We start from the raw sequence: 17659 nt of genomic DNA, 5'->3' as shown, positions 1-17659 counted from the left end.
AAGTGAATGAAGTGTAAGTACAAGGAAAGAGATAAGGGTTTTGTCTAAGTGACAAAACCCTATCTAATCACTAACCGTAGTAGTTAGAGATTAGACCGTGGTTAGGGAAAAAGCCTCTAAGAGGGAAAAGTGCCCCTAACTCACTTATTACATTACATTGGCCACTGCCTAGAATATATTAATAATTCTAACACCCCCCTACAGTGCCAATGTGGTGTACAAGGTAGTGATCAATCACCAAAAGGAGATAAGTTTAGGGCACTGCGAAATGCCTCAAACTTCTCACGTGGAAGTGCTTTGGTGAAGATGTCTGTAACATTGTCATGTGTTGATACAGAGATCATATTGATCTCCCCTGCATGCAACTTCTCTCTGACATAATGATAATGAACCTTAATGTGCTTCGTGCGAGCATGAAACATAGGATTCTTTGCTGTTGCAATAGCACTCTGACCATCAGTGAGAATAGGAGAAGGACCCTCCAATATGAGATAAAGATCAACGAACAAACGTCGCACCCAAACACACCCAATTGTCGCTGTGAAAGCTGCCTTGTACTCAGCTTCACATGAGGAAGTAGCCACTGTAGATTGCTTCTTGCTCAGCCAATAAATGCAAGCGTTGCCCAAAAAGAAACAATTACCACGAGTGGACTACCTGGTATCAAAGTCTCCAGCCCAATCTGAATCACTGTAACCTCCTGGGGAACATCAAGCCAAAAGACTTTGTGTCTTGCAAATATTTGTAGATGCATTTTACAGCCTGCCAATGTGTTGTCTTTGGGCTATGCATATATATGCTCACCTGAGATACTGCATACTGAATATCGGGCCTGGTATTGCACAAGTATATGAGGCATCCAACAGCCTGGTTGTAAAGTGTGACATCCACTGATTCACCTGCATCATACATAGTAAGCTTCAACCCTGGCTCCATGGGAGTGGCAATAGGCTTACAATCATGCATGTTGAACCTATCCAAGAGTTTCTACACTACTTGGATTGAGACATAACGATGCCACGCTTGTCTTGTATAAACTAGATCCCCAAATCAAAATTTAACATGCCCAAATTTGTCATGTCAAATAAACTCAGCTTTGAAATCTACAATTATATCCTCATTTGACCCCGTGAGCAACATGTCATCTACATAAAGAATGATGACCAAAATATCCCCCCCATCCTTTTTGATGTAGAGAGTGCTTTCCGTAGGACTATTGTGTAATCCCTTACTTGCCAGGAATGCATCTATCTTGGCATACCATGCACGTGGGGCTTGTTTCAGCCCATATAAAGCTTTGTAAAGCTTGCATACCTGAAGTGCATTGCTAGAAAGTTCAAATCCAGGACGTTGCTTGACGTAAACCTCTTCCTGCAAGTCCCCATTAAGGAAAGCTGTTTTTATGTCCAACTGATGGACATTCCACACAAAATTTGCAGCCATTGCAATAACTGACCATATGGTGGTCATCGGGGACGTAGGAGCAAAAGTCTCCTCATAATCTATGCCCTTCTTCTGTGCATAGCCTTTGGCAACCAGCCGTGCCTTATACTCGTCAATAGACCCATTTGACTTTCTTTTTACCTTGAAAACCCACTTGGTACCAATGGCATGCTTACCTGGTGGCAAATCCACAACATCCTAAGTCTGATTTTTCTCTATGGATTGCAACTCATTGTGCATGGCATGCATCCAATGCACATTATCCTTTGCTTCTTCAAAAGAGTCAAGCTCCTCTTCATCAAGAAGAGTCTCTGCATAAGTTGTCTCAACTGAAAGAGCCCCCCCTGCATGCTTACTACACTACGAGTCCTGCCAGGCAATGGGGCCTCAAGCCTACTCTCCCTGAGAGTCTGAATCAACCAATTCGGGACTGTTTTGGCTACATGTATCTCTTGAATCTCTTGCCTGATAACTTCATCCACACCCTGAGGTGGTACAAAATCAGCCGGTGGCTGAATCAAGGCATGTGGATCTGGAGGAGGTTGCTGTAAATTATGAGTTTCAGTGGGGGAACCAAATGCTATAGGAAGCATCCCCTCAAACACATCATCTGAAGAAGCTGGAATCTGAAATTCAACATGTGTATGTGCTGAATTTTCAGAGAATATAACATCTCTACTAACAAAAATCTTGCGTGTAGCAGGATTGTAGAGACGATAGCCTTTGCTTTGTGAAGTATATCCCACAAAAATGCATTTAAGTGCCTTATCTGACAACTTGTGTCTAAACTCCACAAGCACGTGGGCATATGGAACACAACCAAAAACTCTAAAATGGTCCACTGAAGGCTTTCTCCCATGCCATGCCTCATATGGAGTGATTGTCTTCAAAGCCTTTATAGGAGTCTGATTCAAAATATAGTTGGTACACATGAGGCCAGTGCGATTCTTCCGCTCAGCTTTGCCACTCTGTTGAGGTGTAAGCCTCACTGTAAGCTGATGCGTGACGCCTTTCTCCTTCAAAAATGCCTCAAATTCATGAGACATATACTCTCTCCCTCGATCTGTGCGAAGTGTCTACACCTTGAGTCCTGTCTCATTCTCAACCATAGCCACAAAGTGTTTCAAATGTATAAACACTTATGATTTTGCCATGAGACCATAGACCTAAGTGTAGTTGGTGAAGTCATCTATGAATGTAACAAAATAGAGATAACCCCCAAAAGCAGTTGTCCTCATGGGACCACAGACATCACTGTCAATAAGCTGTAATTTCCGTGTAGCTTTCACTGCACCATCCTTCTTGAAGGGAAGTCTATGCATCTTGCCAAGGATGCAACCTTCACATGCATGAGGAGGAGGCAACTCCAAAGGAGGCAATGCATCAACCATATCATGCCTTTAAAGTGTCATTAAGCTGCCATAGCTCATGTGCCCATACCTGGCATGCCATAACTCTGCATTCTGCATCGCAGCAGTGGAAGTGCTTACTAATAATGCAAGATCGGATCTTTTTTCATATGGATCAAGCTGAAAAATGCCCCGATACAAAGTTCTAGACAACATCAAAGCATAGTCATTCTCTTTGTCTCTGACTACGCATTGTCATCGTAAAAAACAACCTGAAATCCTCCTCTATTGAGTAAGGACACTGAAAGCAAATTCTTCTTTATGCCTGGCACATAGAGAACATCTGAAATTCTGAAATCTGTGCCATCAGTGGATGTGAGAATAATGTCTCCCACTCCACACACTGAATAAGAAGAATTATTTGCATAAGTCACCTTCTTTTTGGTGGGTGGAGGATGTAGAGATACAAACAGACTCTTCTTGGAAGTGATGTGCTTTGAAGCACCACTATCAAAATACCAAGTATTCAGTGTCTCATTGACACTGAGAGAGCATGCATCCTTTGAAGGATCATAGCTGCAAGTCAAAAAAGCATATGGGTCATCATCATTAGTGGCTGTAGCATCTGAACTACCCACTGAAAAATCTGAAGTGCAAGATAGAAAGGCATAGTGCTTTTCCACAAAGTTGGCTGCAACATCTCCCCATCATGAGAATGTGGAGCTGATGCATCTGACACAGCCATACCTGAGTCCCTTTTCTTCTCTTTGGCTATGCGCTTCTTGCATTTTCCAATATAATGACCTGGCTTCTTGCAATAATGACAGATGCCCTTCTTTTTCTACTTATCTATATCACCCTTGGCCTTATAAGAAGGCTGTCCAAAATCAGCTTTATGCTGATGTGTGGGCTGATTGGCATGTGGCTTTTGCTGCCCTTTACCCTTGGGCTTGAACTTGGAGAGCATGGCATGCTCGCCAGCCTGGGTTGCCATATTTCTGCATGTCTGCTCCTCCTGAAACAGAAGTCCTACCAACTCATGAAAACAGAGAGGATTGCTGCCTCCCCTCAATGGCAAATTTAGCGAGGTGTGGAAACCCAGATAGGACTCAGAAAGAGAGTCAGAGTGGTGGTGATCATCTCTGAATCTGGAATGACTTCATCAATATTCAGCAACTGTTGCCATAAGTCCTGAAGCTTTGTGAGGTGAGAATTCATTCAATCTCCCTCATCCATATGCGTATGGGAAAGCTCTCTCTTCAGAAAGGAAACTCTGGCATCATTTCTTGCTGCAAACATACTCTCTAGTATCTCCCAAGCTGCCATAGATGTCTTGCATGACCGAATGTGAGGTATAATGAACCTCTTGACAGAGAGAGAAATCACTGAAAGAGCTTGTGCATCTCTAGAGTCCCATCTTTTCTACTCTGCTGTGGGAGCTCCTGGAGCGGCTGCTCCAACTACTTGTGTTGCATTTGCACCCCTACCCCTACCTCCATCTGTAGAAGTGACAGGTGTAGCCGCTATGTCCGGTCTTGCTTCATCTCCATTGATGTAATCCCAAAGATGTTTGCCAACCAAGATATTGTGAACCATGAATCTCCACAAGTAGTAGTTGGTGCCATCCAACTTATCCTCCTGTGTGAGAACTCCGAACACCTCATTGGGGTTGTTCTGAGCCATTTTCACTAGATAATACAGCAAAATGACCAAGTAAAATCCCTTTCTGGGATGTCAAATGCACAAGTAAAATCTGCAAAGAAAATCTGCCCACAATGACAAATAATGTCACAGCCTATCAAAGGCTCAAAATGCACTTCAATGCTCTATTGAATGCCCAAAAATCTGCAAATAGAATCTGCAAAAACTGGCAAAAGTCTGCAAATTGATTCGTATTGAGTCCAAAACTACTTGCAAACTTCCAAAATGCTCTTTTACCTGCAAAATTGCAACCCAAATGCAAAAGCCCTAATTTCTTGCGGGAAATTGCATACAAAAGAGGAAAAATTATCTTAAAGCCCCAAATGTTGCACAAATTGCACTCTGCCTGCAAAAGCCCCAAATTTCACTGCCAGATTGCAATGCAATTGCAAAAGCCCCAAATGTTCTCCAAAACATACAGATCTATCACAATGTCTGCTACAGCTTCAAATGTGCTCCCAAAAGCGAAGCCAAACAATGGCTGATGCACTAGTGAGCCTGCAAAACGCCTTCAGCCTGTAAAAAATCCTGCAAGTACAGAATTGTACGGAATCATACGGACATTCTGTACGAACTGTACGGACAAAACTGGCGCAAAAGACGAAACTATATGTACGAAAATTGTACGGACGGCCGTACGAAACTATACGGACGAAAACTGGCGCGCAGTATGGAGCTGTACGGACGGTCGTACATAACTGTACATACGAAATTTGACGCACAGTACGGGAATCCGTACGCATGTACGGTCTATACAGATGAACTGATGCGTAGGTGTACGGACGGGAGTAGACGTTGTACGGAATCCGTACAGGAAGACAACCTCGAAGAGTTTAATCTGGGCATAGCAGAAAAGATGCAAACATTGAAAATAAGTGTTCATATATGGCAATTCCGGAAAGGATTGACTCACTTCCTCACAGAATTCAAAGATTTTTGCTTGGGATTTATACAAATATGAGAGGAGTAGATCCAAGGTTGTGTGTTTGCCGGATTAGTCTTAAAAAGGACACTATAGTAGTGGTGTAGCAGAGGTACCGAATAAACCCCAACTTTGCTGAACAAAATTCAGATGAATGAGGAAATTGACGAGTTGTTAAAGGTTAGGTTCATATACCCACTGGAGAAGGTTACATGGCTATCACCCATTGTGATCGTTCCAAAGAAGAATGAAAAGCTACGATCTGCATGGACTACAAGAAATTGAATGCGGCCACAATCGCCAATGCATTTCCCTTACCATTCTAAGACACCATATTAGATGCCATTGCAAGGCATGGGGTATACAACTTTCTGGATGGTTTAGTGGCTATAACCAGATTCAGATGGTCGAGGAAGACAAAGACAAGATAGCCTTCGTCACGGAGTGGGGAGTTTTTGCAAGCAACGTAATGGCATTCGGATTGAAGAACGCACCCTCTACGTCTCAATTGTGGAATCAACAGCTGTTTACACCGTATCTGACCACGTTCATGAGGGTCTTCTTGGATGCTTTTAATGTGCGCGATAAAGGAAACGAGCATGTCCAACACCTTTGGCTGTGTTTTGAGAAATGCAGAATGGCTAGACTGAGTTTAAATCCGGCAAAGTGCACATTCGCAATCTGCAGTGGAATACTTGTTGGGTAACTTCATTTCCGCGGCATGTTGATTGATCCTAAAAGAGGTGGAAGCCCATTCAAAACGCTAAGGCACCCCGAAATGTAAATTGAGTTGATGAGATTTATCAGCTAGATCAAGTGGCATAACATATTCTTAAGGTATCTATCTTATGCCTGTCAACCACTCACGAAGGATGTTCAGTAGGATTGAGGGGAAGAGCAGAACGGGGCATTTAACCTTCTAAAAAAGATGCTGGTTGTTGCACCCATAGTGCTACCGCCGGACTGGAACCTAGAGTTCCATATATTTGTGGATGCATCTGACATAGCAATTGGAACAGTCTTGATGTAGACAAGGAAAACAGGTTGGTATCAACCAATTACTATGCCAGCCGGACACTGTCACTAGCGGAAAGAAATGATTCAATCATGGAACGTGAATGTCTAGGCATGATCTATTCCATTCAGAAATTCGACACTATTTATAGGGAAATAAAATAGTTTTTCATATGGATCACTAGGCTTTCATGTATTTGGTGATCTAGCAGCAGCTCACAGGAAGGGTAGCGCACTGGATACTACTACTACAAGAATTTGACAACAGGGTAAACCATACACCTGGAAAGCAGAATTTGGTTGTGGACTACTTGAGCAAATTGCAATCTATTTGAAATTTTGGTGGGAAGGTATACCGGATGATTTACCAGATGCATTTATGTTTCAGGTTGAGGCCCTCTGAGGAGCTGATTGGTACAATTAGTTGTTGCAGTTCCTAATAGATGGAGTATTTCCCCCAAATATGACAACAGATCAAAGAAAAAGGTTAGCACTAAAAAGTAAGCCATTCATGGTAATAGTAGGTATTCTATATAGGCGAGGCATTGATCATGTAATCCGAAGATGCGTACTAGATTCATAACAATGAAGTTACAGGCAAACTGGAGCCCATAGTGGAACATCCTATTACTGATGATTTTACTGACCAGATCAGTAGCCATGCTATTGATGTGAATTAGTGTTGTTTTCAATATTGTCTAAAACATCATAGTTGTCAACCGTGTTTTCAAACACTGCAAATTATTTTCATAACATTCAGTTTCTAGTTTTTGTTTAGCTCCAGCACCCAATTTCGCTAAGGCATTTCTTTCTGATGGGTGTGGTAGACAAGCTATGTATGGGGGTTATCAAAATCTTAGTACTGCACCAAGCTCATATGTCAATTCACCACATGGTCTTCAACTCTTTGAGAGGTTGCATCAGGGGAACGGCCTACTATATTCCAAAAGATAGTGAAGGTGCATGGTGGAGAGGGAGAGAGAGAGAGAGGGTAGGCTAGGGAGAGAGATAATGATACTCAAAGAGAGACATAATGAAATGGAAATGAAATAGCAAGAACAACGAACAAAATGAAAGTACTCACATGTAGACAAAAGAGCTTGTAGGCTTGATACTTGATTGATTTGACACTAGACAAGTACAGCTCTCTAGCAATTCATTCTCATGCCTATGAGCTTATATTCTTTCCCCATGTATTTCACTCCTTACTGAGTTTTTCCAGGCAAAGCGATGTATACAATTCTTCCTCTCCCAAATTTATCAAAGGGTAACGTTAACTTTGTTAATGTATTCAGATGTGAACATCCTTGATTGTGGTTGTCAACAATCTCTTCCAACAATGTCCTTTTTCTTTAACTGGCAGGTCCTTGGAACTGTGGGTAGAGCGCTTGGTAAAACAGAGATCAAAATTGTGGATGCAAATTCCGGGGAAACCCTTCCAGATGGTACAAAAGGTCTTATAAAAGCTCGTGGACCACAAGTAATGAAAGGATATTATAAGGTACTTGCTGAAATTGTCTGGTAAGTCTTAGGTACATTGATTTTGAGATGCTATACATCTTTTGTGTTAACTATGCTAATTTTTGGATGCATCTCATACATTGCAGAATGATGATGCAACAAGCAAGGCCGTTGATGCAGAAGGTTGGTTGGATACAGGGGACCTTGGATGGATTGCACCTGCAAGAAAGTCAGGTCCAAGTTGCCTTTGTGGTGGAAATTTGGTACTAGACGGTCGTGCAAAGGATACGATCGTATTATCAACAGGTGGGATGGAGAACTTGCTCTACTACAAACAACCGCATCATCTTTTTGACTGCCATGGGTTTTGAGCCTTTTTTGCATGCCGATAAATCATGCCAGCATTGGTAGAGGATCAAAGAAGAGAAGTTCTCTAAGTCTAAAAAAGAATAATCATCGTTGCAACTTCTCCCGTCTGGTTCTCTCCCCCCATCCCCTAGCTTCTGCTGCGCCTCTAGCTGCTGCCCACGCAGGATGCTCCCTCTCCTGCAGCCTCTTCCTTCACTTCATCAAGTCTTTCCCCCCCTTGCAGCTGCTCTCCAACACCCGCATCTGTCCTCTCATGCCCCACAGGTGCACTTTATCCGCCAGCAGCTGTTCTCCCCCTCCATAGCTACTACACCTGCTCCTTCCAACCCCGCAGCTGTCCTTCTCTCACCTCCAGCTGCTCCTTCCTTTCCTCAGCTGGTGTGCCTCTTGCCTGAGATGTCCAACAGCTAGCTCCCTCCTTTCTCAGCTCTCTCAGTCCTCTAATGCCTCTCTCATCCCTTTCAGCCCCTCCCTCATCCCCAACTCTAAGCCCCTCCTTTAGCTCCCTCCCTCCCCTCCTTTCAGCCCCTCCTTCAGCCCCTTCTCACCCCTACCTTCATCCCCTCAATTTCTAGCTTCAACCTTCAACCTTCTCCAACCGACGGATGGATTTTAAACAGTTTGTATCGGCCTTCCACTTCTGATTGATGAATGACAACCCATTCAGTCAATCCTTGTCCACTTCCACCAGCCGCTAGAGTGTGTATTTTTTCAAAAGACAAGTTGCTGTAGTTGCAAGTTTGAGGTCTCCGCCACCCTCTATGCATGCATTAATGGGTCCCACCCTTCCAAACCATAGGATAGGGACTAGATTCTTGCGACCTTACCTTTGGAACTCACCCACCACCTTTTTCATTTTCGAATCTTCTTCAAGCCCTTCTCCTAGAGATTTGATCCCGTCAAGGAGGACTGGCAGACGACTTCACTCTTCATTAGATTTCTAGGTTTGCTTCAAGTAGTGGAGCTACTTTTGGGCCGGTCAATGAGATCCCCCACCCCCTGGTTTACCCTCTTCTAGTGTAGAGGCAATTAGATCGAATGAAGTTGCTGGAGTTAGAGTCATTATTTTGTGACGACATCATGCTCCAGTGTCATGATGACTCTTTTTAGGTAGAGTCGAGATCGTAGGCAAGCAGGATCAATGTCTATTTGCTAGAGATCTCCCAAAGAAGAAGAGAAGGCCCAAGAAACCTTCTAGTACAGCCCCTCCTTGTCCTCGACAGAGTTTCATTTGGCATCTCATACACGCCTGCCACCAGTTGTGCAATTGCTCATCCTGCACCTGCTGCCCCACATTGGGTTGCAATTAGAATCGTTGTTCCTCCACCAATTGTAGATCGAGAGGGCACTGGTGCCTCAGACCCTTCACTGATTGGGGCTAGTGATATTCTAGTTCTGGTAGGGGCTAGTGATACCCATGATCCTGTTGAGGTCACATCCATAATTGCCCCATACCTAGCTTTGGATGAAGCTATTGATGCAGTAAATTCATATCCTCTCCCAAGTCTTGGTCTTCAGTCTAAGCAGCCCCCTTCCACTTTAGTTCCTCAGTCTCATTCATTGATTAAGGGAAGGGTGTGGCTCCTTCCTCTTGAGCAATTCTGTAGGCAAGGATTTTACGCACTTCGGTGCTTGGCTCAAAGGAATTCTTTCTCTCCTCTAGCTGATCTTGGAGAGGTAGAGTTTGTACCCTCTACTCTTGGTGACAGAGTTCTTGCTTTCCTACGAAAACGTGTCATCTCCCATAGGTATGGGGTTCTCTCCCCATTGGATATTTCTCCTCTCCATTATCCTAGGAGATCTTCAACTCAAGAGGGAGCTTTCTCTACCACTAGGTCGGGTAAGGTTTTCCAGCCTCTTTAGCCGGAATATTCATGACCTTGGTGGTGTACCACGTCATTGTGAAGGCAATTGATACGTAATCAGCTTTGTCTAGGTGTCACTGGGGGCTCTATTGACATGTTTTGATTCGAGAACACGAGTTGGATGACAGAGATTGTGCAAATTTAGGAAAATTGCTTTTTGATCATGCTTTTTGGTCTCCTACTTTTGGCACTAGGGGAGGAATACTCATTTCAGATTCCTTTCTTTCCCTTGTGGTCAAACATAGTACTATTAAATCCTCTAAAGCATAGTGGATCATACTTTGATTGAGAGATGTAATGTTGGTCTTCTCAACCTTTATGCCCCCAACGGTAGAGGGGATCGTGTCCTTTTCAAGAATAAACTTCTCCCTTGGGCCCCCATTGCAGATTATTGGATCATTGGAGGTGACTTCAACATGGTAGAGTTACCCTCATACAAAAAGGGAGGGGAAGGTGGCATTTATTCAGTCGAGAGAGCAGCTTGGATGCCTTTCTTTTCTAGTTCAAGAGTGGTAGAGATGCTTGGACAGGTGATGCCTTTCACACTAATGGGCCTTGCCATTGGCCAATATTATGGAATATCTCCAGCCCCCATTATGTTCTGTGAAGCATCATTGGAACATGTAGCTTGCCTTCCAAAAGCAAATTTGATGCTTTCAAACCACTCCTTGAAGCACCACTATCCAAAAACCAAGTATCATTGACTGAAAATGAAGTGAAGGATTTTCATGTCCAACTTGCCCATGGGTGTCCCTCCTGCAAGAAATCTCATCAATTGTGGCAAAGAAAAAATGCTTCTCATATTGCACACTATGAGCGTGTGGTTGCAAATTGGCATTCTCACTAGTAGGTGCAACAAATTCGGTGCCACAAAATAGGCATTCTTATTGTAATTGCTAGAAGCTCCCTATCTCTTTCTTTCATTTGCAATTCTCTTTTGATGTTTCAGCAACAAGGTGACCAAGCTCTGCTTGCAATTCTCTTTTGATGTTTCAGCAACAAAGTGACCAAGTTCCTTTTTTATCTTTCCAACCTTTTTTGGAGCTTTGCCAGATGCATCACTTTCGTTGCCTTTGGTATTGTTGTTTTTCTGAAAATTTCCCGTACTATGGTCAACAAATGCTTGCTCACCATAGCTGGAAGCATGGTAGTTTTTGAAACTCTTTCCTCTTCTTGCAACAACATACTCACCAACTCAAGGAAATACTCAATGAAGTAACAAACACCTTGAGCCAAGTGTTGAGAGTGATTGGACAAATTTTTCTTCAACGGGCTCATCGGTACTATGAAACCAATCTCTCAAATCTGCAATTTTTGACACATGCTCCAAGATGGATTGACCACCTTGCATTTTGACCTCTTTGAGTTGATGGGTCAAAGCAATGACCCTTGCCTCATTCTCTACATCCATCTCATGGTAGAGTATGGAATGACTTGGCATTATGCACTTTCTCATTGGCTCATTTAGTGTTTTGCTCAAGATCAAGACTCACCAATGCTGCCTTCCTTCTGTTCACAACCTGTCTCCACTTTGTTTCTATATTTGGTATCAGAGCGCTTTCGTCTCTAGAGCCCATTCCCGTGCTTGCTTCCAGACACCCGCAAGCTTGGTGCTCGAGTGCGCGTTCCTGGCTCTCCAGCTTTCGTTTGAGGTAGCTCCAACAGTCCAACGGTTGTTTTTTGACCTTTTGAGGTCCGATTTCGACGTTTTTTAAAATTTCGGAGCTGCCCGCATACAAACAAATCTGTCCCACACCATTTCAGGCGAAAAACCTTTTTCCCCCCCGTCCATACAATCCGTACGGATCTGTCTGTATAGTTGCGTAACAGTGCCGTAAGTCCGTACGACTTGTCGGAACCTGGTTTCGAGCCCGAACAACTTGTTAGAAGGCGATTCGAGCAGTTTTCGGCTGTTTTTTGGGCATTTTTGCTTAGATCTGGACTTTTTCAGCTCAAGCCTCTCCCGAGTGTGTTCCAACAGCTCCAGGCGTCTCCATACTTCTCCAGTCTCTTCTCTACACACGTATTGTGTTAAGAAGTACTCCCGACAGCTTCATTCAGTGCCAAACAACTCACTTCAGCTCCTTTGTCATCTCCAGCTTGCCCACATAGTCAGTAGATTGTTTTGCACGTGTTTCAGGCCAAGGTGCACTTTCAATAAGTGTTTTGAGCTGTGTATTTCGTTTCGGGACTGTTTGTGCACTCTCATGTGCATTTGCAGATACTCTGCATTATTGGCTGCATTTGCAGTTACTTTACAGTTGTGGATACCTTTGAGCTCCGGTGGATGCATTTGAGCACTGGTGGGTGCACTATTTCAGATTTGAGTTGTGCATTTTCAGTTTGGAATTGCACTTTAGATTGCAGCAGAGTGCAATGATTGGTTGATGCCATTTTTGCAGTGATTGCATTGTGCAATCAATGACATTTCAGAGCAGCCAGTCGTACTTTGCATTTGCAGAGCCAGTATTAGTTTGGGATTTGCAGGCACATTTGCAACCAGTTGCACTTTTGGGACTTGCGGTTCTTTTTGCAGGTACATTTGCAGCTTGTGGGTATCCCATTTTGCATCATGTCGACTCTTTCAGACAGTTTTGGCAATTTGTCCGAGGGTGACAAGCTGGATGGACCAAACTATGCCTTGTAGTCATTCATGCTTAAGAACATCTTGGTTGGTAAGAGCTTGTGGGATATTGTTAGTGGGGATGAGGTGAGGCCAGCAGGCTCATCTACATCCAGCACAGCTTCTTCGGGTCAGACTACTACAGGCAGACAAGAGACTGCTACATCCCCTCCTACTAGTCCCATAGCATCGACCGAGGAGCAGAAGAAGTTTAACTGCCGTAGTGCCCAAGCGATGTTTTTGATTGCCACAAATGTGAAGAGGCACATTATGACGACTATCAAGTCGTGCAAGGATGCAAAGGCAGCATGGGAAATATTGGAAAACATGTATCATGTTAAGAATGAGGCAAGGGCCATTGCCTTGACAAATCAGCTCAAGGATCTCGAGATGCAGGAAGGCCAGGCCATCACTGATCATATTGCCAGGATCACTGATCTACATCATCAGCTAAGATAAGAAGCTCGTCTCTATTACTCTCAATAACTTAGCGCCCTCATATGGCACATTCGTGACTTCATTGACCATTGTTCTCAAGATAGCCCCACTCTCATTCGATGAGTTAGTTGGGCTTTTTTTGCAGGAAGAGGAGAGATGCTCAAATTTTGCCGAAGCCTCTCGTCAAGGTGAGTAAGCGCTTGCCATGGATGGAAAGGGCAAATTTCAGAAAAAGTTTGAGCCAAAACACAGCCATACAACTCAGCTCAAGGAGGGAAATGCAAGCAGTTCAAGCAAAAATTAAAAAAATGACAAATGCAATTATTACAAGAAGCCAGGGCATTACATCGCAGAGTGTCAGAATAGGATTGCCAATGAAAAGAAGAGGCAACGGGAGAGCTCTAGTAGTAATTTTGTTGCTCCCACTGAAACTTGTGCTTCATATGCACATGGTGAAGCTCATCTTGCCCAAGGTGATAGAGATTTTGTGTTTGCTGCATTTGATGAGAAGATGGATGCCAGGGGGGATTTGAATGCTAAACTCCTCACCAGGAGTGATTTGAGAGCATCACACCTGTTCATGGCAAATAGGTTACATGTGCCAATGATGCTTCTCAAGACATCATCGGAGTTGGGCACATTCCTATTCAGCTTGATAATGGGAAAGTTAAGTATATCTGAGATGTTTGGTATATTCCAGAGTTGAGGCAAACAGTTTCAAACATTGCTTATGATCAACATATGTTAGTCGAATTTCAGGATAACCAATGCAGGATCAAGGATCCAAAGAAAGGGTATGAGGTTGTAGCAACAGGCATATATGACAGAGGCTTATACAAGCTTGATGCTCAGACTTATGATCAGAAGGTATTGGCTGTAGCAAACACTTCCCAGGCTGATTTATGGCATGCCAGGTTTGGACATGTCCATCACAGGGCATTGTCCTACTTGTACAACAATAATATGACTTAGGGAATGCCAAAATTACAGCAACCAGCAAATGAAGTGTGTGAGGGGTGTGCACTTGGCAAATTGCATCGCTTGCCATTCAGTAAACAAGGCAAGAATTGGGTCAAGGCAACCAGAGTGTTGCAGATAGTGCATAGTGATGTATGTGGCCCCATGACTATTCCCACGCATAGAGGAGCAATGTACTTTGTGACCTTTATAGATGACTTCTCCAGGTTCACATGGCTTTTTCTCATGAAGGAAAAATCTGAGGTGTTCTATTGGTTTCAGGAGTTCAAAGCTATGGCCGAGAACCAAACCAATTCTAGAATTGGAACACTCAACTCAGATAGAGGGGGAGAGTACATGTCACATGCATTCCAGGGATTTTTGAAGCAACATGGGATTAAACATCACTTGACATGCCCTTACACACCACATCATAATCCAGTCTCTGAGAGGAAGAATCGTACTCTCATGGAAATGACGAGATGCATGCTGAAATTCAAGAGAGTCTCAAAGGCCTTTTGGGGAGAAGCAGTTGTAACAGCCACTTATATTCAGAACAGATGCTCTACTAAAGCTTTGGTTAATGTGACTCCATTTGAGGCTTTGTATGGCTTTAAGCCAATGGTTAGTCATTTCAGAGTTTTTGGCTTAGTGGCATATGCTTTGGTTCCAGATGCACATGGGACAAAGCTTGATGACAAGAGTGTCAAATGCATTTTCGTGGGGTATAGCATTGAAAGCAGGGGATTTAGGCTTTATAATCTCGCTACTAGGAAGGTAATAATCAGCAGAGATGTTCTCTTTTCTGAAAATGAGTGCATGCAGCCCGCTAGTGCAGACTTGCCACCATACGATGACACCCCTTTGGACATCATCCAGTTTGAGGATGATGAGATGGAGTCTCCTGATGCTTCCCCTTCTACTTCTCATAGTTCAGATGACTTGCCACATGTTGAGGATGGCTCTCCCTCAAATGTTTCAGATTTGCAACCAATTAATGAGAATAGACTCAATGGAGATCTTAAAGAGGAGGTCTATGTACATCAGCCCCAAGGTTTTGAGGTGAAGGGATGAGCACAAGGTATGCAAGCTCAGGAAGGCTCTATATGGGTTGAAGCAAGCACCTCGTTCATGGTATCAGTAGATACATCAGTTTTGCTGTCCCAGGGCTTCGTAAACACTCATACAGAGCCAAATCTGTATGTTCTGCAGCAAAAATCAGAATTGGTCATGTTGGTACTATATGTGGATGACATCATATTCACTGGCAGTGATTTGCAGCAAATTACAGCAGTGCAGTCCGCTTTATGTCACAACTTTGACATGACAGATTTGGGCCTATTGCATTATTGTCTTGGCATTGAGTTTTGGCAGACCCATGATGGGATCTCTATGTCACAGACAAAGTATTCGAAGGGGTTGTTGCAGAAATTTAAAATGGAGAACTGTAAGCCTGTGGCTACTCCATTGGAAAAGGGACTCAAGCTGAGTAAGCATGATACTGCTGAAAAGTTTGATGGCACTTTGTACAGGCAATTGGTTGGCAGTTTGATATATCTATGCTCCACACGGCCTGATATTGCCTACGCCACAGGGCTTTTGAGCCAGTTCATGCATTGTCCCCCCACGATCACACATTAGAATGCAGCAAAGAGGGTTCTCAGATATGTCCATGGCACTCTCTCTCTTGGCTTGCATTATGCTTCAGATTGTGATCTAAAGCTGAGTAGTTTCATCGACTCAGATTGGTCAGGGGACATTGACGATAGACGGTCCACTACTGGCTATTGCTTCTCATTGGGTTCAGCCTGTATCTCATGGCTCAGTAAGAAGTGAGAGCGAGTCTCTTTTTCCTCTAGTGAAGCAGAGTACTGTTATGCTCTAGCCAAGATAGCATGACCTCGAAAAGATCGGTGGGCATATTCCCTTAGAGGACCGACTTCTGTAATATTTTATGTGCGTAAATTAAATGGTCAAGGGAAGTAACTGCCAAGGTCCTAGGTGAGGGTGTATTGGCATCGACTAGGTGGTTCTGAGTGCTCAGGCCTACGTGCACCTAAATGTGTAAGAATGCCAAGGGGCAAATGTTTTAATTGTGCCCCAAGAGAGGAGTAAATGGTGTACCAAGCTAAAGGTCTAAAATGATGACATGTGGCAGGAGGGAACCATCTAGGGATTTGTGGGCTTGTGGATAGGCATGAAGAAAATGAATTACGTATCTTGTGTGCATGCAATCCACGAGATAGGCTGGGAGGATATTCGGGATGCCATCGCATGTAATTGTACTCGAGAATCGACACTTACATCAGTGGAAAGGTTGTTTACTAAACAAAGACCGTCGCACAGCCAATATGATAATATCTGAATGCGACACGGAAATGCAGGAGAGTCCCAATGCGGAACATATGCAGATGCAATTGGCGGGACCTTCTCAATGTTGTTAAGTGTGCCTGTTACTAAGTAAGCACTAAGTAAGCAGTGCACTTGATAACATCCTTTCAAAGCCCGCAGAAACGGGGTATATGGTTTTCGATGAGCTTGAGTTGATTAAAATGAAAGGACAAGTAGCCAATCATGATGTGATTGTATTCGTTTGACTCAGCGTCAACGCACAATGTAATTAACTCGAAGCTTATTAAGAGGCTCAAGTTGAAAACTAGTCCGTTTGACTATGCTTATACGGTTAGGATGGCGGACGGAAGTTCAACTGAAGTATGGGACCAGAGGGTTACCCAGTTGGAACTTCGAATACATGACTATGTTGAGAAGCTAGAATTTGAGTTGACCAGGCTTGCTCATGCAGATATAGCCCTAGGCATGGCTTGGCATTTTAGGAAAAATCCAACCATTGATTGGAAAAAGCATATTTACCAGTTCAAGATGAATGGGTTAGAATATGTTTTGCGAGGTGAAAAGGATTTACCTCAAGGATCATTGATTTCAGCCATGGAAATTCGAAAGACTCCGAAAGAGTTTCTGTGTCTATGTATAGCATCGGTAGAGTCGATTGATGATGCATCGGCTAGCATTGAGGCTACCCAAGATGGGAAAATGGCCGAGTTGGCTAAAGCGATATCGGAGAAGTACTCTGATTGTTTTAGGGATGAGTTATCTTATGGGTTACCTCCAGAGCGGAATGTTCAGCATAAAATTGAGCTTATCCCGGGGGCAGAACCTGTAAATAGACCTCCATATAGATTAAGCTTTACAGAAGAAGCTGAGGTGTGAAGACAACTGGAAGAATATCTCAAGTTGGGGCAGATTCAACCCAGTTTTTGACCTTTTGCTTCACCAGTGATATTAAAGAAGAAGAAAGATGATACTTTTCGTCTCTGTATAGATCACAGAGCATTGAATAATATCACTATTAAGCACAGGTATCCGATGGCTCGGATCGATGATTTGCTAGATGCATGACATGAGGCCATAATTTTCAGTAAGATAGATCTTAAGTATGGCTACCATCAGATCCGTATTAGAGCAGAGGATGTGCATAAAACGGCTTTTAGAAGTAGGT

The 17659-nt window shown here is 43.4% G+C and overlaps 1 protein-coding gene across 1 annotated transcript in view; it reads left to right on the top strand.

Annotated features, from left to right (window-relative positions):
• Window positions 1–17659, top strand: part of LOC147902213 (long-chain-fatty-acid--[acyl-carrier-protein] ligase AEE15, chloroplastic-like) — a 183611-nt gene that overhangs the window by 138966 nt on the left and 26986 nt on the right. Inside the window, exons 13-14 of the mRNA XM_087374865.1 lie at window positions 7793–7930; window positions 8037–8196. Of these exons, the coding sequence (XP_087230991.1) occupies window positions 7793–7930; window positions 8037–8196 (298 nt within the window). The remainder of the gene's footprint in view (window positions 1–7792; window positions 7931–8036; window positions 8197–17659) is intronic.

Source organism: Dipteris shenzhenensis, chromosome 5 (assembly GCF_047967505.1).
Source record: "Dipteris shenzhenensis isolate YYH24624 ecotype China chromosome 5, Dip_SZ_1.0, whole genome shotgun sequence".
Taxonomy (NCBI): Eukaryota; Viridiplantae; Streptophyta; class Polypodiopsida; order Gleicheniales; family Dipteridaceae; genus Dipteris; species Dipteris shenzhenensis.
This window is presented reverse-complemented; position numbering and strand designations above follow the sequence as displayed.